Genomic DNA, 21,673 nt, shown 5'->3' with positions numbered 1-21,673 from the left:
CTGTGAGGGTTTGGGGATGCAGCAGAATAGACTGTGGACTAGTGTGGCTCTTTCCAGGTGATCAGGGCCAGAAGAAGGTGAGTGATGAAATACAGGAAGAAGTACAGGCAAACATGCCTCAGATGGGGCTGTAGAACAGTTCAATCCAAAACATAATAAATGGACACCTAAATGTGTTAGGCTGTGGGTTAGGTCCTGAGAATAAAGAGATAAATAAATCAAGTCTCTACCCTCATGGGGCTCATAGACTAAAGCAGATTATGTGAATAATTTCAAATGATATGGTCACAATTATGATAGAAATAACAAGAAAACCCAAAAGAGGGTCCCTGAGCTTAGCAAGGGCTGAGGGAGCTTAGTGAAATCTACTTAGAAAAGGATGCTTAAAGTGAAATTTGAAAGAGAAATGAGCCTGGCAGCAAAGGGACCAGGAGAGTAGAGTCTATCCTAAGTACATTATGATATAGTAAAATGAGAAAAATATAGATTTATTGCAGTATATGGAAAAGAAACAGAATAAAGAAAAGGTAAAATTTTCCTGGAAAAAAAAAAAGAAAGTCACCTGTTAGACAAAGTGGTAAGCAAAGACTAACATTTTCCATCAAGCCAATCCCTTTGGCCTGGAAGTTCACTCCTACTCTAATGTCATTCTTCTTCTCTTTGCTGTCTCTTTCTTGAACCTGCCATCTTTCTTGTGTTCTTACACTACAGTAATTCACAAGGATGGTCTCAGGACCAACTCATTGCATCACCAATACTGGCCGAAAACCACCATAGGCCCAGCAACTTGAGAAGTAATAGGAATGCAACAAACTAGTAAATAAAACAAAAAAGAAGCTGACTCACAGATATAAAGAACAAACTAGTGGTTACCAGTGAGGAGAGAGAAGGGGGAGGGGGCGATAGGTAGGGGGGAAAAGGGGGGTTATTATGGGATTATCTGATATCATGTGTGTGAAACTTCTGAAAATTGTAAAGCACTATAGAGTTTAAAGAATATTTCATTCAATTAAAATTTTTTTTTTAACTTTTAAAAAGAATCCTCCTTCCTCCAGAAACTGTGGCTTCAGAGGACTTGCACCATGGAAGGGTGCTGGACTCATCTCTCAGCTCGCCACACGTAGTGGGCCCTGTGGAGTCTCATTCACTCTCCACCTCTCTGAGTCCAGCTTTGAAGGGAACAGGCAATTTCCCCACTGAGTTATCTTAGTATTAGAAATCACAGGATTAGAATGGAGAGATTTTTCAAAGAAACAAACACACTTATGGCACTCTGTTAAGAGTATGGAACATACTTTTGTAATGAGAAAAAAGTAAATAGTTTCAAAACAACAACATAAAAAGGAATCCTCTTATAATATGTAGGAGAAATGTAGGGTCGTACAGTGAATGACAACTTTTAATAGTGCATTCTGAAGATTAACAAATTAAAAGCAGACTCAAGTTTGCTAAAGTGGCTATATCAGGGTTTTAAAAATAAAATTAAATTATAGAAATTATTTTTGGAAGTCGAATGGTGCGATTCAAATTGAATGGACACTACAAATGCCTCATGTCATATATAAAATTTCAAACTAGAATAAGAGTGGTTCTTATTCACCATTTAATCTGACTCATATATTATTTAGCCAAATGTCTTTCATGGTTTAATCACTCAGTAAAAAATAAGTTGAGTTTGGCTTAATTACCTGTTAAGATTTTTATAAATATTTTCTCTACTCCAATTATTTTTTCACTGTAAAATATACAAGCCCCTGAGAGGATGGTATAAATGCTTAAGGAGTATTTATTAAGGCTCATCTTTTCTTATAGCACTTATAATTTCTTATACTCATACTGTAGTTTCTTATAGTTCCTGCCCATATATTCTTCCTATGTGCCAAGTTTCTATAAAACATGTTTTTAAATGATATCTACTGTGCTCCTTGGATTTCTTATGGTGGCATCTTGTTCAAGAAGATAGACAGAAACACAAATCAGTTTCACTGCAAATCTCCGTCAGCACTAGGGAACTACTAAACTTAGTGAAATGTGTCGACTTAGAGAGTTAGTGAGGAAACAGGCAAACAGAGTTAAAACAGACTTCACTTCATTGAGCAGGTTCACAGCTTTCCGTCTGCTCTGTTTCTGCAGAAGTTAATGAATATGTGGACTCATCTTCTGAGTCATGCCAACCCAGAGGAAGCCTAATATCCACACTCAGTGGAAGCTGATCCAATTTGATAAAATTACTATTTATATCCTTTGCAGTTCTTCAAGCAAGTTTGCTTCCATGACAAAATTAATATAAAAGACCAACTAGCAACAACTCTTGACAGAACTCAAATTTCAATTATTTTATTTACACCTAAAATGTTCCTCTATCATAAACTTTGGGAAATCCACACTGTAAACAAATTTCACTTTGCTTACAACGTAGGACATCATAGACTTCTGGGAGTCTAGCCTAAATAAAGACAGCAGAATCAGAACCTCTGCTAGAAAGAAACACTTCTACAGATATACAAGTCTTCCAACATTTTTTTTAATGAAAAGCCCATATTTAACCATGCATACTGATTATGCAATATGAATATTTTTGTCATAGATGACCTTTTCTCAAAGAGCAATACCATTTTTTTCATACTTTATATTCTCTATTTAGCCCATAGACTGAAGCAAGCATTTCCAGGAAGGAGATCATTTGGGGATGGTAGGTACGTGGATATTTGCAGACTGCCCACTCTTCATGCCACGGCAGTTTGCACAAAAGCCTCCCAGCCCTCCTTCCCGCCAGTGTTCCAGGGAGCCGTGGCCCCCAGTCAGAGTAGGCATGAGATGGAACCATTTGCCATCCTTCTTCTACGTGTTTCTGATTGACTGTGTGTACTGGGATGTGTTCCTATGGGGATTCGGATCCTTCTACCCAGGGTCACACGCACTTAGTTCAATTCTGCACATTGAACTAAGCTGTGGATTTATGTTGCTTCTTTGCTCACCTCTGACCAAAGCAAGCTGCCTGACCGTACACATACACACAGTCACAGGAAAAATATTGTGCAGAAAGCCACCTACATCCCTTTTTACTTTCTGCCCAGCCATTTGATCTGAAGTAAATAGGATGATTTCTTTCAAAGTATCTATCAATTTGCTGGTCCAGAACCAAGGTGGATTCCACTTATATGTAACTTCCAAGATTTTTTAAAAAATGGATTAAACAGAAGAATTCATAAATTTACTGTGGGTTTCATTGAGATTTTTTTTTCCCAGCAAGTTTCCCTGTTCCTGATCATATGGCGCTTGGGCTAAAATTTTGTGGCAGTCATGTCATTCACTTCTTTTTCATTGTGCCCACAAATCTAGTAAATCAATAAGATCTGAGTATTCCTTCTTCAAAATATTTCTGAAAGTCACCCCTATGTCACCATTTCTACCACTGTCACCCTAATGAAGATCCTTATCATCGCACACTTTTATCATCATAACCTCACATACACACATGTATAAACATAGACACATAAACATATGTATATCAGTATATATACATTGTATATGCACATACGTATACACATACATATATAAATATATATACATAATACACATGCACATACATATTATATGCACATATATATACACATATATTATGTACACACATACACACACATATATATACAATATCAAAAGACAGAAACATTACCAAGTATGAGGAAATTAAATGCATCTTTTCAACAGGTAACAAATTTGGGGGTGGGTGAAATGTTTCAAGGCACAGACACACAAAAAAATGCAAAACTCACCGGTTGACCTCCCCACCACCTATGATTAAATTTCTCTCGCCCTCGAAGATGGAAAGTGGCATCAAATACAGGATCATACATTGAATTGCCAACAATTCCATGTGATTCTGGATATAGCCCCTTTGTGGAAAAGCAAATTTATTGTCAAAATAATCCACACATAATAGTTCTATCATAAATTTTCTTATCATAGAAGGTTTTATAACAATATTTAATTTCCGATTTTATATAAAACATATATAACCTTTATACGTGTCTGTCTTAGCAAACAGAAATATTATCTATGGACTAATTATAAGCCATCCGTGAAACTTGACATGATTATAAGAAATTTAATATTGCGATTTTTTTTAACTGTTGCATTTAATAAGATGACAATAATTTTTATTACAATAAATTATCCTTTAGAATGAAATTTACTTATGTGCCTCCAAAGTTTCTAAATACACTATTCCTTTTTCCTAGGTTCTATTTCTACTCCAAACCAAAAATAAATAAATAAATTATATTTTTTAAAGAAGAAAGCAAGGTAGAATTGGGAGTGTCTGAAAATTTAAACATAGCAGCTCTGAAGTCAACATTTTTCATTTGAAAATTCAGAAAATAAAGAATAGCTCCTGTGGTATTTGAGAGGTTGAATGTATGTATGCAGACAGAACTGCAGCTGAAAAAAAAGGTTTTAAAGTTGCAATGAAGTTCAGTCATCCACAAAGTTGTAAAAGGCATTTACTATGAACAACTGATACAGGTAAGATGAAAAATAGAAAGATTTTCTTTCAACACTAAGGAACATGTTTTTTAAATCTCTCTTTAAGTCATTTCAGGATGAAATCAGCACTTTGAATCTACACCACTTGAAAAAATACTTACAGTGGCCAGAGTGTATAAGTTAGGGAAAGTTTTTGTCGGGTACACGGGCCTCATGTAGGGAGAGTGAGTGCCACAAGACCCTGGAAACAGAATTCAGGTATTAGAGCAAGAGAACAACCAGGGATCACCTCATGCATGCAAATCCATTCTATAAATGATCACAGACATGTGCTACCTTCACTTTTGAATTTCAAATAGTGAAGTCATGGGTCCATACATCTCATAACCGACAGCTAAGTGGTTACTGGGCAGATCATGGATTACAGATAAGAACACAGTATGAAAATGACTTACTTAGTTTTTCAATGTTAGGCATGACCTTGCTGCCTTTCTTCATGTACGATGCACGGAAACCATCCACAGAGAAGATGATTAATGGAGGGCGAACAAACCTTAAACAGTAACACATTAAGCTTTAGAAAAATTATTGTCACAGGTTTGCTTTATGTCTAGCCATTCTCAATAATTGGAACCGAGGGTTTCCAAGATGAAACTTCAAGGGAGGATATCTGTACAAGCCTGGGCTTCTAGCCACATAACATTTATGGCAACTTAAGTGCAGAGTTAAATGACCAGGGAAGGGCCTGGACTCCAGATTTCCCCTAATGTACTTTCTCCACTGCTGCCTCTTGCACTGCAAACAAAGTTTTTCACAATGTAAAAAGCTGCTATATTTGCCTGGAATATTGATTCTCCCATTTGCTACCTGAAAAACTCCTATTCATTCTTTAAAATTCAGCTCAAGATTTCCTCTTTCATAGTATTAGGTGTCATGCTTCTGAATCCCTTTAAGATATTAATTAATACCTCTTTTATCATTCATATATACATTATACTATATTATATTGCTATATTAACATGTTTACCTTCTTCACTCGTTTCAAAGCACAGTTTGTGTCTTATTCATCTTTTTATTTTGTGGACCCATAGTAGGGCTTCAATAAATATTTATCAACTACAAGAAAAAAGGAAGGAAGGAAGGAAGGAAGGAAGGGAGATGAAATTAATAGCAGTAGTATTCCTGTCACTAGAACTAAATACTTATACAAAAATTATTTTAGGTTTAATTACAAAATAATTTCAAAAATAATTAAAATTGTTGAAGATCTAAAAATCAATCAATAAAAAACTAGACTATCCACCTAACTAGGGCAGGACTGATGAAATAGGCCTTTTGTTATATTCTAAAGATACAGTTGTTCAATCAGACTTGAGAACGCTAAACTATGTGCAAAACTGTTTCTAATAGTTTGAAGATAATTCAGCAAGCACGGGCTTGAATTTATTTGAAGCTACATTTATGATGTGGCATTTTTAAAAATATTTATTTATTTATTTGGCTGCGCTGGACCTTAATTGCGGCATGCGGGATCTTTTTAGTTGCGGCATGCGGAATCTTTAGTTGCAGCATGCGGGATCTAGTTCCCTGACCAGGGATCGAACCTGGGCCCCCTGCATTGGGGGCATAGAATCTTAACCACTGGACCACCAGGGAAGTCCCAAATGAGGCATATGTTAAATGACTCGTTTAAAATAGATTCACATATAAAGAACTTAGAACAATACTATATGAGTTCATTATTATCATAACTATTATAATTTAACGCTTCTACCACATAGACTGCTTTCACCTCCAAAATAACTGAACACATTTTAAACATTCAGAAACTATTGCCATCCCATTCTAAAAGTCCAAAGAAGTTCAAGTAGCTCATGAAAGTTAAAAAGGAGACAAAAATAAAAATATTTAAATTCTTGGATTTTGTGTCCCAGGCTGTGCTGCCTAAAACAAAAAGACACTCGATCAAACACATTCATGAAAACACATTTGTAGAACATTTTATTTTCTGCCAGGCATTTTAAGGGTCCATGAATTTGCAACAGTTTCCTGGAAGGCGTAATAAGTGCCTTATGCTGGTCCCACTTGAGCTGTGGGGTGTCACTCAAGTTTGGCTGTATCCCAGCAAAGCAGGGCTGTAGTGGTTTGTCAAGTTTCTGTAGCATCTGGTAGGAGTTACCATCTTGGATAATATTTTCGAGACATTCTGTAGTCCTCCCTTCAGCCACCCCACCACCACTACCGTCACCAAAAAAAAAAAAAGCAGAAGCAGCACTTCAGGAAAAAACACAGGAAAAAAAACCAAATCACTGCCAGAAATGTTTCTTTTTTTCTTCAGTATTACTTACATATACTTCGTAAAATCTTCAGCTAAGGTGAGATACAGAGGATATTCAGTCTCTGATATGTGCAGGTGATAGGAGAAAAAATTTTTTTTTAATTCCCTACTTCAAGATGTACATTCCAGCATTCGACTGGTAAATTACTCAGAAGTACTCATAAGTTTGCCTATATAAGAGGATTTCAGTTTTACATTGTTTTTAACCATTTACCCATCCATAGCCTTTGATATTTTATCAATAAATATATAAAACTGTATAATATTCATAAAATGCACTCACCCTGCAGGACATTCTGGGGCCTTTATTTCCTCACAGTCATCATCTACCCAATGTGACTCTCCTGTAAGGAAAAATGGGTAGACTTTTTGGTGAATCTAATTATAAATACCATCCAGAGCCTTGAAGTGTATAACTGCAGGACCTGTGTCCTGTTTGATACTCATTGTTTATGGGACGCCATCTAAAAAGAACTTCTGAAATAAAGCCTAGTGTCTGTTTTGGCTTACTAAACTACACCCATACATGATGGGAAAGTCTAGATTTAATAACCCCAAGTGGTGTTTATTTGAGCCTTCCGAGTCTAAATGGTTTGTAGATAAAAACACCAGTGGCGTCAGTGAACAAAATTCCATGTTAGTCTCCCTCCAGAAATAAACTGTTTGGTCATTAGACAGAACATTTTTTCCTAGGCCACCAAACATCTCATAGCCATAGAAAACATGGCACAACTTCCCTTTAGCTGGGGAAAAAGATTTAGACTACCCAGAGATGATAGATGGAATATTGCAATAGAGAGGTTATTTGCCAATGGATCTGTGTACAGCCCTTGCACTTAGGAATAAAAACCAATGCTATCTTTCACTTTTATCTTCCACTAAGATCTGAAAGCATAAACCTATGTCTTTCTTGAGTTACTCCCATCAAGAATAGAGACCAGAAAAGAGCTTAGATACAAAATGAAGCTTACTTTGGAGAAAATGAAAATTATCAAAAAGCATTTGCTTTAAGTTCTCCTTGAACATAAGTAACATTTGTGACCAAGACTTTGGAAAAATGGCTCCCATGTAAAGAGCACTGGATACCTCCCTGGTCAATAAGAATCTAACTACTGACAATTGTGTAAGTACCATGCTCCTTAAAATAGGGAAGTTTTACCACATGTGTAATAACCCAGGCGTACATATGGGCCCTACAAAAGTACTGCAACTAGAATTTTAAACCAGCAAAAGCCAGCGTTTCATGATTCAACGACCAGTGATACTTAGGACTTTATTTTCTCTTCTAATAGCCTTTGTGGCTTATTGGTACATTAACTAGGGAAATAAAAGGGAAAAGGAAATAAATTCTCAATGAGTTTTATGCTTTATCAACAGTTCCAATAATCATCTGGGTAGGAAAAATTTTCAAACTCAGCATTCAGGCAGTATGTCTTGCCATAAATAAACACTATGCATATTTCAGAACTGATTTGCTTTTCCCCCAAAATATTTTAACAGAAACTCTATTTAAATGTTCCATGTCACAGCTAGGAAGAGGACTTAATTTAGACACTAAAAAATGACTTGCAAACTTTACACAAAGATCCTTGGATCCTTCCATTAACTTTAGAAGTGGGTGCCACGATGACTTAAAAATCCTTAAAGACAGAAACTGCGTATTTTTATATGTTCGGCAGTCCATTGAGTAGTATTTATTATTGGAATAAAACCATCATATTTGACAATCAGCCACACAAAGTCAGCACACATGCATGTATGGCTTTGGGGTATAGCAGGAGCTATTGGTGTCCCATCCCCTTTAGCAGCTAGTACCCCCATTCCCATGCTGCTGCTGGTGCTTCGGCTTACAACTTACAGCTAGTGAGTACAAAAGCCATGCCCCTTGACTCAAAGGTAAGAACTCTGGGATTTACTTTCCAGAGCCCGCAGTAGAGCAGACCAAGGTGAGACTTCCCCTGATGCCACATCCTTGCTTGCTTTCCCCTCTCCCACATCCCCTGCTCCCTTATATGGTTTTCTTGCAGAGCACTCTTCCAATAAATTCCATACACAGAATTCCTGTCTCAGGCTCTGCTTCTAGGAAACCTGACCTAGGACCAAGACAGGAACTCTTTTAGAAATCTCCTCATTATTCTGGCTGTATCTAATTATAGAACTTGGGGTTATTTCCTTGTTATTTCAGGTCAGTGAAATGCAGAGAAGCAAAACTAAGAAAGAAGCATGAGAAATTAGGAAGGACAACTCATTCCTGCCTCCCAAGGCCATATCCAAGGTGATATATCCACAATATCCAAGGTCTCTTCGAACATCTCCAGTTTTTATTCTTTTAAAGATCAAGCCAACCCAAGGAAACATGTACCTTTGCAAACCACTTGGTAATTAGTACAGCAGTCTCCCCTGGCCAAGCAGTCCTCTGAGCAGTGACAAGCATTGTCTTCATTTCTTACTTCTCCGCATCTGTCCTTAGTACACTCCCAGCCGCCAGCTGAAATCGGCACAACAGAACACTCACTGCTTCACACAAACCAAATAAAAGAGGCCACAATTGCTTACAACGTTTGCCAAGAAAAAGAGCTAAAATCCCACATCATTTAATCTGCTTGTGAAATTAGAGTTGGCCTGAGGCCTAGATGATATTTGGAGGACTTACAAATAGGATGGATTTTTAATTTTTCAAATCAGAGTACAAAGCCAAATGCCACTGGGCTCCTTTGGAAAAATGAAACCCTTAACCATTTGCCAACTGTCCTAAAAGACCCAATACAATGTGTAGTGTGTAAGGTTTGTGATAGAGATACCTACCATTGTAGGCATAGTTGCTATAGCTGGACTCTTTTATTTTCCCAAGTAGTTTTATTTAAACTTTAATCAGCTTGATTTAAATACAAATGATAGTGCAACAAGGACCTACTGTACAGCACAGGGAACTCTGCTCAAATTATGTGACAACCTAAATGGGAAAAGAATTTGAAAAAGAATAGATACATGTATATGTATAGTTGAATCACTTTGCTGTACACCTGAAACCAACACAATATTGTAAATCAACTATACTCCAATATAAAATAAAAAGTTTAAAAAACAATAATAGTGCAACTAAATGGCCTCTACCTGCTATAAGATTCACTTGGGGGTTAAAGTCCTAAACAGATATGAAGAGTATAAAGGTATACTAAAAACATTCACAGTTCTAAGCGTTGACCAAACTATGGTCCGACCCACAATCAGAGGTCAGAGTCCCTATTTTCAAGGAGGTCAATCGCTAGGTTACAGATTTCTATCTGAGCATACTTGATTGGGAGCTCACACTCCACTCTACCAAGAAAATATCTTCAGAAAAGTAATATTTTTATTTTAAAGAGTGTGCTGTACTTTTTGTGTGACTCTTCATCTGCTAGACTGTAAGCTCCATGGAAGGAAAATCACATCTCTCCTCTCACCACTATATCTCCAGTACCTGAGTCTATCTGCCTGGCACATGCCAGCTAGTCCATGAACACTTATTACATCTAATTGAGAATTACCATGAAAATAAAATACGACTCTTTAAATTTGGGGTTGCTGTATTGAGAAACTTCATAGTTAATTCATTTATTCAATAAATACATCTACTATATTTTCCTTGTTCTAGGTGCTGGGGAGGTAGTGAAGAACAAGGAAGACAAGGTCCTGTCTTCATGGAGCTTACATTCCAATTGGGAAAGACAGACCATAAGCAAGTAAACTAGTCAATGAGATCATTTCAGCTTGTGCTAAGTGCTGTGAAGGAAATAACAGGATGGCATGGATAGTGAGTGACAGGGGTGGGCCCGGTCTACTTGACGTAGAATGGTCAAGAAACGCTTCTCTGAGCTAAAGGACACTTCAGGTCTTCACCTTTTAAAACACGTCATAAGTGGAAAGCAATGATTTTAGAAAGCAGTGCTGATTGACATATATACACTAATATGTATAAAATAGATAACTAATAAGAACCTGCTGTATAAAAAATAAATTAAATTAAATTTAAAAATAAAAGAGAAAGAAGTGCTGCTCCTTAATAATATTCTACCTAGAGATACTACTGCTATGTGAATAAATGGATAAGGAGATAATAGCTGCCATACTAGAAAACAACGCAACTACTGTCTAATTTCCATTCTTTTAGAATTACCTTTGCACCCTGATTCCATTCTCTGATTTTTTTTAATATCCCCTATTTCCACTGCCTTCTCTTCCCAAGGAGAATAAATGCTTGGAATTCTTTTGTCCAGGGTATGCTATTCCCAATGGTTAGCAATTTTCCAAGGTTACTTTGATAGAGGTCATGTGAGTCTTTTTTCCTCAATTCAAAGATAACTCTATCAACCAGTATTCCTCTCCTAGTTTATTCCTCCCCTAGTTCCATAAGGAAATCCCTTTGCTCACAAAAGAGCATCACTATTAACAAGCTAGGTTTATTGAGAAATTACTAACTTTGTATAAGAATGAAATTTTTAAAAATTCAGTGAACTACAAGTAAGGTATGATTCAGTCAGCTGTATAATTTTCAAAGCAAATATGGGAATAAACATAAAAAACATTGAACTTTATTGGATAACAAGAAAGTTACCTATCAGAAAAATATTTTTAAAAATGAGAACATGCTGAAAAGGGAGTGCTGAAAAGCTCTTGTGCCCTTTGAGAGAAATATCAACTTTGAGAAGTGTAATTCTATAATATATATTTAAATTTTAAAAATGCATATACGCCTTGATCCCCAAATCCCATTCCTCAGAATTTTTCTCAAGGAAAATAGGCAAAAATATGAATATGCATGAAAAATATTCATTGATACATTGTTCATAATAGCAAAAATTACCGAAACATAAATGCTGATCAGTTACTCAATGAAGTAGGCTGCATCTGTTCAATGGAATACAATGTAGGCATTCGGAAGGGGGATGTGTATAAAGGTACATAGATACAGATACACCTCACACAGGCATAAATACACACAGGTATAAATGTGTACACACATTCTAAACACACACCCAATCTCAGAGTGTACACTGAAACATTGATTGTGCTTATCTCTAGAGAGTGCTGTGTCAGCATAGTAGAATCTCAGAGATTTCTGTTTGCTCCTTCAACCTTTTGTTATTATTTTATGTTTTATTCTTCCACATTTGGCCTTGTTCATTTCCACAGGGAAACAAACTACTTTAAAGTGTTATTATAGCCTATATTTATTAAACTTGGGAAGAAAGGCATGAGCTACATTCAGAGAGAGCTAAGCTAAAGTCAGGAGATCCATTAAACTTTGCAAGGAGCTCTAAGATCAGGAATCCGGAGGGCTGAGATGACGTGTCAGGGACAAGATACTCAAGGTAGAGAGGAAACATACAACATTAGTTAGTTCCTCAGTGCCAAGCAAATACAGACCACTGGTTTGAAATAACACTTTGGAGCCAAAATCTCTCCTGGAACATCTGTTCCATCCATATATTCAGGTTACAAGGTTCTCAGCATTTAAGTTTACAAACCCACAACTAAGGAAGCTGGGGGAAGTTCCAAAGGAAAGTAACAAAAAAAATGGCCAAATGTTTGGAAAATGTATTATGCAAAAAAACAGCCTAATAAAATTCTTCTTATCTGGGGTGGAAAACAAACAAATCAGAACTAGTAAGGGGGATGACATAGGTTTTCATATAAATCAGCGGCTATTTCTTTAGTAAAGGAGAGTAATGTCTCTGTTTCTAATGATGTCATTAGAAAAATCAGACTAATGTTAATGATAATATAAGTCAGATTTTTGAAAGAATCATCTAAGCATAAACGTCTGAAAACAGGTAATAATTTATCAAGAGAGCTGTAGAATCTTTGCATCTAATGGTGTTAAGAGCAGGGTTGCTCATCACCTTTCCCAGAAAGTTTGAACGTGATGTTGCCCAGAGGCATGATGGATAGCCTACAAGGTACCTCAAAAGTCCCATCTAAAGCGTTAGGCTTTGGAAACAGAGCAGGTAGAATGGCAGGAGTCTCCAAAGTGCTTCTTCTCAACTCATGTACATTCACTCAGAGGCCTGTATATTCTACTGACTCTTGCAATAGGGAAGAAATGTAAAGAAAGGTCAGGAACCTGTAGAGGAAGATCTGAGAGCTGCCTTGAGCATGCGACCGCAAGTAGAATTCCATAACAATTTTCTACTTGCACTGAGAACAGGGAATGACATCAAAGTAGTATAGTAGTAGACTATAAGATGAAATAAAACAAATGTTAGAAACTGGGCAGGCAAACAAAAAAATTAAAGTTGAAACAACAACAACAAAAAAACCCCAACACTTTAAGAATGTGCACAATTTCAGCCCAGGTATCCTAGCAGTGAATGAGGGAATTGACAGCAAGAGACAGAAATGATAAAGATGAAAAAAAAAAAAAGGCTGGCCACAAATACTTCCAAAACTAGTAAATAATGACTGCAGCTGCAAAGAACCATCTTTGGGTGGGCGTTATGTGGACACAACAGTCACATAGGGTGTGCTCATAATAAAACTGATAATCATTCAAGAAACAAAACTAAAACTCACGGTTTGGTTTGGCCAAAGCAGAATGGCAATGGCAGGGTGTACAACAGCAGGGGGTCTTAAGCCATCTAATCAAGGCTAGAGAAGACTCAAAAGTTACACACCTGTCTTCAAACAGAGCTCATCAAAGTCATGGCAGCAACTGCTGTAGCTCTTACACAGGTTGTCACACCGACAATCAGGGGGTCCGACCTCTTGAAGTTCAAAGCATCTGCCCTTGCAAGATCCGGAGGTGTTGGTCCAGGGGGAGTCTGATAACACTACAAGATACAAGAGACAAAGGCAATGGGATTAGGGAATGGGTTATGTTGCTATGGAGGGGTGACCCTGTGTAGCAATACAATGCGGTGACGCAGTCAGACTCTGGCTGAGCAGCCGGATCCATCACCTGCCGCCTATGTACCTTCAGCAGGTTCCTTGTTCCAGTTTCTTCATCTGCAGAGCGGAGGATTAATAGAAGCAACTCGAGGTTACAGTGAGAATTAAACGAAACAAACCATGCAAAACATTGAGCAGGGCGTCAGCCATATAGAAAGTAACAAATGATGGCTATTGGTTTTACTTCTGTTTACAATGATTATTACTACAAACGTGAGGGTTAGTTTCTTTGTGGATGCTGTGATGCCAACAGAGAAGAGAACTTTGAAGTATATACTTAGAAAGAAGAGTTCGTTCCCCTATTCAAATACCCATAGCTTTTGTAACGAAAATTGAGCCTAAATGTTCTGAGAACAGTCTGAACAGATGGGATTGGAATAGAAGACTGTTAAGATCTCTTCCAGCCATAAAATCTACACCTATAACTAGGGTTACACAAACACAAACTCTACCATCTCAGCTTTTCAAACATAAATCCTCCTACATTATCTACATATGATATGATTGTATATCTAGAAATCTCAAGAACCAACCAAAAATTTTAGGAAAAAATAATTCAATGAGATAAAAATTCCACAAATTTGTAAAATACAGGCAATATAAGTTCAAAAATTAAATGGAAGTTCCATTCATCATAGTACCTAAAAGGTAAAATATCTAGGTATAAATTTAATAGGATGTTTAGAACCTACATGAAGAACACAGTAAAACTCTACAAAAAAAGATATTTTAAAAGATTTAATTAAGTGGTAAAACATACCATCTTGGAGGTAAAAATATCAATATTACAAAAATGTTGGGAATTCCCTGGTGGTCCAGTGGTTAGGACTCTGTGCTTTCACTGCTGAGGACCCAGGTTCAATTCCTGGTCAGGGAACTAAGATCCCAGAAGCCACGGCACAGCCGGAAAAAACAAAAACAAGAAACCAAAACAACAACAACAACAAAATGCCAGTGCTTCCTAAATAAACTTAAAGATTCAATGCAATCACAATAAAAATACAAAAAGGAATTCTTGAAACTTGAGAGGATATTAAATGCTTATCAAAAATAAATATATGAAAACAAAAAACACTGAAAAGGAAGTAAAATATATTCTGAAGTTAAATAATTAACACAGATTGGTTATAGAAAATAAGTAGATCAGTGCTGGGCATGAGGATGAGAAATAGGACCAAATATAAGAGAAGTGATTTTATAATGAAAATAACATTTTAAATCAGAGAAAGAAAGAAGGATTAATCAAGAAGTGAAAACAAGATTTATCAGTAAGTAGTGCTGGGGTAACTGGCTGACTGGAAAAATTAATCTGGATCCTCATCCTAGCTTACAAAATAATTTCTGATGAATGGAAAGTATAAGCAGTGTCATACCTGTTGCTAGGAATGAAAATTTTTATAAAAAATTTTATACAATTTGAAAGTATCTATCAACATTATTAAAGGCATATGAATCTTTCACCCAGAAATTCCACTACTAGGAATTTATCTCTCACATATATTTGCAAAAGTTTGCCAAGATACACATACAAGAAAGAATCACTATCTCCATAAATGGAATATTGCCCAGCCCTTAAGAAGAACGAGTCATATCTGCACAGGCTAATATGGAAAGATCTACAAAATTGATAAACATTTTTTTAACCGGCAAAGTACAGAAAACTGTTATAGTAGTAAATAGTACATATAATTGATATATTTTGTGTTAAAAATAGAGACAAAGCAATAAGGATAAAGATGAATATAAAATAAAAACAGAGGCCAGAGCTAGAGATGAGAGAGAGGGTGAGAACAGAGGCATTGAGACAAGGTGCCAGTATGAATAACCGTTTTTTTTTCACTGTAAGAAACTCCTTACAGGAATTACATTAAGGGAAAATGAGAAAGAGAGAAGCAAGGAGACTTCTTACTTTTCTGCAGTTTGAAACGTCTAACATTTTACAAATGTCCTTTTGGGTTTTTGCTTGCTTACTTCTCTCTCTCATGTATATATGTATACATGCATGTGAACATATGTGCTTAAAGTATATGTTATATAATATTGATATATAAGTATCCTAACAAATGTTATCTAAAACATGCTATTTGTAATTTTATTTCCTTATTTACATTTACAAATTTTCCATTTTTTTTATGATTAGTATTCATTACTTATAAAATCAAGAAAACACCAGAGGCAGGGAGAGAACAGATGTTAAATGATATTTCTAGGTTCACCGAAGCCATTTATCTGAACATCCTGTTCATCCCTTAGTTCTTTGTCCTCTTTAAAGTCAGAGTCACCCAATCCTCACCCATATGGCATTAGATCAGTTCAACTAAAGCAAACAGATTCACTAGACCATGAGATGTGAAACGCTTTTGCATGGTTCATTCTGGGATCTTGAAATACATACAAAGCACACCAGTTCAGTTTAAGAAATAATGTCAGGTTTCCAATGCAATGCCTTACCTCTGGTTCTTAAACCACATTTTTCTATTGACTTTGGCCAACCAATCAACAGTGCATGCTGGACCCTAAGAAACTATGAGGGGAGGAGTGTTGAGAAGTGGAAAAAGGAAAAATAGAGAAATCCTATAGTAGAGATAAGAAAAAAGATAAAGATTAGAAAAATGCTTATAATTGAATTATTCCTTTTTTAAAGGTACTGCTTAGACAGAATCATTCTAACAGCCATCTAATAAATTCTGAGTAGTATTCATGCCTTTGAGCTACATACATAAATATGCTTGTCTACACTTATAGCTGAGATAATCAGAAGAGATCCAAAGGCACATTGTTTGTAGTTGTTTACTGGCTCCTCTTCTTCATAACATCCCAGCCTGCATGTGAAATTTTCCTCCATTAATGCCCTTTGCTTTCCCCTCATCATAATCTCTTCTTTCTTTCTTTCCTTTCAAAATATCTGTACAAAATTTTAGCCATTTTAAACCTTTCTTCATCCATTCTATCAACGTGATTTTTACTCTTTTCTTACAAAATTGGTTATTCTCTAAGTTGATCCCTTACTTTGTCTTTGAAAATAATTGAATTTCCCTCAATAGCTTGCCCCTATCAATTATAATCTTCCTTGCCAACACTTAAACTGAAGACAGCTTTGTTAAGAAAGATTTGCCCTTAACACTCATAATGCAAAGATACATCTCATAAAAAGTACACAAGATTGGGTTACCAACAGCTTTCAAATGAGAGTGAATTCCTGGGCCTATGTGGATTAGGGATACACATGACAAAATTCATTCTTGGCTGACTTGGACTCAGCTGACAATGGCAGGAAGAGAAATAGGAAGATAAACAATTGAGCCATATACTTCTTCAAGTCCGATGAGCCCAAGAACTGAACTGCTGCACCTTTTTTAAGAAAATAAAGTGATAGAGTAGAACAAAGTTCACTTTGCCTTTCCAGGGCCTATTCCATCCCTGCCATCTTCTTTCATAACAAGTTCTAGCCCTGCTTCTTTCTGTAGTTCTGTAATTCATCCCCATGTGCTAGCTTTTTCATTTCATGCCCAGGTCCCTCCCCACACCAGGCTAAGCACAGATTTTAGGACTTCTCTTTTTATTATACCTGATTGAATGATCAAATATGGAAAGATTCTCTGACTTACTATGCCTGAATTCTAAAATCTGTAAAGCCTTCTTTTTCCAGACCTAATAAGCTCAGAACTAACAAGAAAGAAAAAGACAAAGACAAAACGAAACAAACAAACAAACAAAAAACTTCAAAAGGATCAAGTCAGAAATCTGTGCTAGGTGCAATGGGGGTTTGAAATTTTGTATGAGATATTTGCCAATTTAATTACATACTTAAATGGTGTTATTTTACTTCAAAGAAACTAGTCTGTTGCAGCATCTTAAAAAATAAATGTTACAGATCTACACAGATGGAAGTTTTTTGAAAATAGGAACTTTAAATTTTAAAATATGTGTGTATGTACATGTATGATACGCATAAAACAATGTTATACATTTCATTTTTTTCACAGAAGCATAATTTCATGATTTAGAAAAAAAAACCAACGTAAAACCTGATTTATTTCATTCAACTTCATAATTCTGATAGAAACAAGTGAAATTATTTTTATTTCTTTAAGTAAAACCTTATTTCTAAAACATTCCATCTTAGCATATCGACACAGAGGTAGCGTTGTGGAATTCTGGTGTCATTTATATACGGAAGGAATACTATTGATAATTTAATTAGACTATTGGAAAGAACCTAATTCATGACAAGAGTTGTGACCTAAACATTACTTCATCCTGGAGTCCCAATCATATTTCCCTCCAACTCTCTCTGCAAAATGGAAATTTTCAGATTTGGATGATGGCCAGTGAAGGAGGCTGTATTTAAGTTTGAAAACATTTAGCTCAGCATAAAGCTGGATGATTCTTCTAAGTTTTGTCTGGTCCTGCATTCAGAGTTTGCGATATGACACCCTCTCTGTTCCTCCCATTCTCCATGGTTCCCAGCCCTAGTATTTCCTGACAGTGAGAGTAAAGGCTTGAAATGAAACAGACTGTGGTTATGTTGCCTCCTTTTCAAGAGCATTGAAACAGATCCGGTTCTCCTGTGTCTTCCTGCCCTGTCTGAAGTATAAAATGCAAGGAAAGGAGGCAGACAACGTGAATGACACTCAAGATACCGCCCAACTCGAGGATTTAATACTGTCTGATGCCTCTTCTGGAGTATATGATTCGTTCTTTCTGGTCATACCTTCTTGTACTGAAGTCATTTTTTCTTTTTGTTGTTTGTTTGTTTTTCTTTTTTTTTTTAATTTTTATTGGAGTATAGTTGCTTTACAATGTTGTGTTAGTTTCTGCTGTACAGCAAAGTGAACCAGCTATATTTTACATATATCCCCTCCTTTTTGTATTTCCTTCCCATTTAAGTCACCATAGAGCAGTGAGTAGAGTTCCCTGTGCCATACAGTAGGTTCTCATTAGTTATCTATTTTATATGTAGCAGTGTACATAGGTCAATCCCAATCTCCCAGTTCATCCCACCCTCCCTTTCCCCCCTTGGTGTCCATACATTTTGACCTCATCCCTTAGAAAGCAGCACTTACATACAGGCCTGCATGTCTGTATCTCTGCTTCCTAAATACATCATTTTCTATAAATACCTATTACTTAGGCATCACTATTATCTCCTCTTCACAGCTTCCGAACCAGATTTCATAGACAATTTTTTTAATAAATAGGTCCACCTGGGAAGTTTTCAAACACCTGTACTTTCAATGTGTTTTTACATACAACATCCTCATGTAGAAAGACCTCATAAACTACAAGAAAACAGATTTCTAGATGACTTGAATGAAATTTAAGACTTTAATTTCACTTATAAACCACTCAAATAGCATTTATGAGAGTAGTCAGTAGTGTAAGTCTGAACGATTTACAAATCTGCTACCAAACAATGAAACATCATTTTATATAGCAGGTATTGTCAACTTGATAGGGTAAAAATTTAGACACTGACCTTCAAACAAAATTGGAGGTAAATTAAGTGTATCATCTTATACTTAACACTTTATATTCTCATCAGTCTTAGCATGGCATTTTGTTTTAAAAAATCTTTTCAGATAAAGAGGCAACATTACCCCCATTTTCCTGGTTGGAAGAGCAGAGCTCTAGGCCTAACTTGAGTTAGCAAAGGCCTAGCTGCAATCTCAGATCATCTGACTATAACTACAATACCATTTTTGTTAACAAAGGAATTTTCAAATTATGTACATAAGCTCTGAATTTTAGATGTTCTTTTTAAGACATGATCTTGGAAGATATATTCTATTTGAACTCTATTGAAGACGGAGATTTCTGGTTAATGCAACAAGATAGAAGATTCTGTATCGTTTTTAAGATAAATGAAAAACCACTGCACCAAAGCACCAATTAACAATGAACTGAAAAATCCATGCCCTCCTTAAATTCTAATTCAAATTATTTCATTCCATTGACTTAAACTCCCTCTGATTTCTACACTAGATTTAACATAAAATCCCATGACGTGATAGTCCCCTTAGTTTTCCTTGCAGAGTAATGACTGATATATCTGTCAGCTTTGCAGTTCCTACATGCTGCTACCCTATCATTTAAGTGACTTTTCATTGTAGAATGAGATGCCCAAAGTTATCGAATGAACGTGAACCTTCTCGCTCCCATCACCGTTGTCTGCTTTCTCCAGGATTCACAAAGAAAAGCTTTACTCATAAAGTTGTTAGAGACACTCTTCATTTCACATTTCCCCATGAATTTCATTCACATTCACATAGTTTTAAACTTTCAAGCCACTAAAAATGGTGATGACTTGGACTGAGCTTTCCAGTCCGTATTAGCCAGTTATTCACAAGCTTATAAATTTCCCTTTGTCTTTCAAGTATCAACTTGCTTCTCTCAGAGGATATCCCATTTCCACCTGGAGGCTGGAAGAGTATGTATCACCAACTTCAGTGAAATAGACTCCACCATCACACCACAAACATACACATATGCACGTTACATGAGTGCACACACACTCGTATACACATAAATTCGCTTGCAATTTTAAAGGTAGATCAAGCTGGCTACATCAGATGTATGGGACAAGGATGTCAAACTGAATTGCACATATGCTTTACATTCTCTTTGAAAGGTTATTCCAGCCATCTCATTTACCTGATGGCCCATTACATTTACCCAACAGAATTATAATTAGCTCTGCTCATTTCGTATCTTCTAATAAATCTATAGATCTTCTATGATCTGGTAGAGGAAATCCTATTCTACCATGATTTCCAATAGATCACAACATCCTAACAAAAAATCCAGCTAACAAGTGTGCTAGTTAATTAATTATAACAGTTTGCACTGCCACAGCCTTGAAACTTAACACCTCAGTCCGTAGTACAGCAGCAAGCGTCTGCATGAATACAGAACGTTCTCAGCTACAGTTGAGGACTCTGAGGAACTACATTTGCTAAACAAGAAACTGAGTGCTTGTGAATGAGAGGTCTTGCTCCAGTCAGTCTGAAGCTGGCCGTATGTCAATACCCTTTATGTTCCTTCTATTTGGTGGAAAGATCTCAAAGTATCTAGCTTCCCAGGATTTCTCTGGAACATGAAAGCGTTGTTGAAAATAAGCATAGCAGCCTTTCCTCCTAGTTCCTTGTTCTAATACATAAGTAATAGTTCACCCAGTGTTTTCCGATGCGTAGGCTTTGCTGACAGAATAACCAACTATATGTGTCATTTCAGGCACATATAACATTTAAAAAGATGAAAATGCTTAAATTCTCTGTACTATGCTCTCACCCAGTTTCCAAAGTACATCTTGGTCTTTATTCAGGAGAAATCATCCACAGTGCCTAGACAGCCGGTAAGCTATATCAACAGAAAATTTAAAGTAAAAAGTGTCAGGTATACCAAAATCCCAAAACTCAGACTTAAATGGCGTTGTGTCCCAAGACTAATACTTCTTAGCCGTAGAATTTTCACTAATAAATTATTTTAGAAGATATTACATGAAATTTATAAATCAGACATTACATGAAATTTCTAAAAATCTTATATTTGTATTTGTATGGAAATATGTATGGAGATATGTTAATATAAATGTTTCAGACATTACATGAAATTTCTAAAAATCTTATATTTGTATTTGTATGGAAATATGTATGGAAATATGTTAATATAAATGTTTCAGACATTACATGAAATTTCTAAAAATCTTATATTTGTATTTGTATGGAAATATGTATGGAAATATGTTAATATAAATGTTTCAGACATTACATGAAATTTCTAAAAATCTTATATTTGTATTTGTATGGAAATATGTATGGAAATATGTTAATATAAATGTTTCAGACATTACAGGAAATTTCTAAAAATCTTATATTTGTATTTGTATGGAAATATGTATGGAAATATGTTAATATAAATGTT

The 21,673-nt window shown here is 35.9% G+C and overlaps 1 protein-coding gene and 1 non-coding gene across 10 annotated transcripts in view; both read right to left on the bottom strand.

Annotated features, from left to right (window-relative positions):
- ENPP2 (ectonucleotide pyrophosphatase/phosphodiesterase 2) overlaps positions 1-21,673 on the bottom strand; it is a 107,407-nt gene that overhangs the window by 50,869 nt on the left and 34,865 nt on the right. For all 9 annotated transcript variants that reach the window (XM_028168191.2, XM_028168190.2, XM_007188818.2 and 6 more), the window contains exons 3-8: positions 13,477-13,632; positions 9,186-9,311; positions 7,107-7,167; positions 4,941-5,038; positions 4,647-4,726; positions 3,777-3,896 (exon numbers count right to left, since the gene is read on the bottom strand). In XM_028168191.2, the coding sequence (XP_028023992.1) occupies positions 3,777-3,896; positions 4,647-4,726; positions 4,941-5,038; positions 7,107-7,167; positions 9,186-9,311; positions 13,477-13,632 (641 nt within the window). The remainder of the gene's footprint in view (positions 1-3,776; positions 3,897-4,646; positions 4,727-4,940; positions 5,039-7,106; positions 7,168-9,185; positions 9,312-13,476; positions 13,633-21,673) is intronic.
- TRNAW-CCA (transfer RNA tryptophan (anticodon CCA)) lies at positions 6,069-6,141 on the bottom strand. The gene has a single exon. It is a non-coding gene; the product is annotated as a tRNA-Trp (tRNA).

This window comes from Balaenoptera acutorostrata, chromosome 17 (assembly GCF_949987535.1).
Source record: "Balaenoptera acutorostrata chromosome 17, mBalAcu1.1, whole genome shotgun sequence".
In the NCBI taxonomy this organism is placed as follows: Eukaryota; Metazoa; Chordata; class Mammalia; order Artiodactyla; family Balaenopteridae; genus Balaenoptera; species Balaenoptera acutorostrata.
Note: the sequence above shows the minus strand (reverse complement) of the source record. Positions and strands in the feature narration are given on the sequence as shown.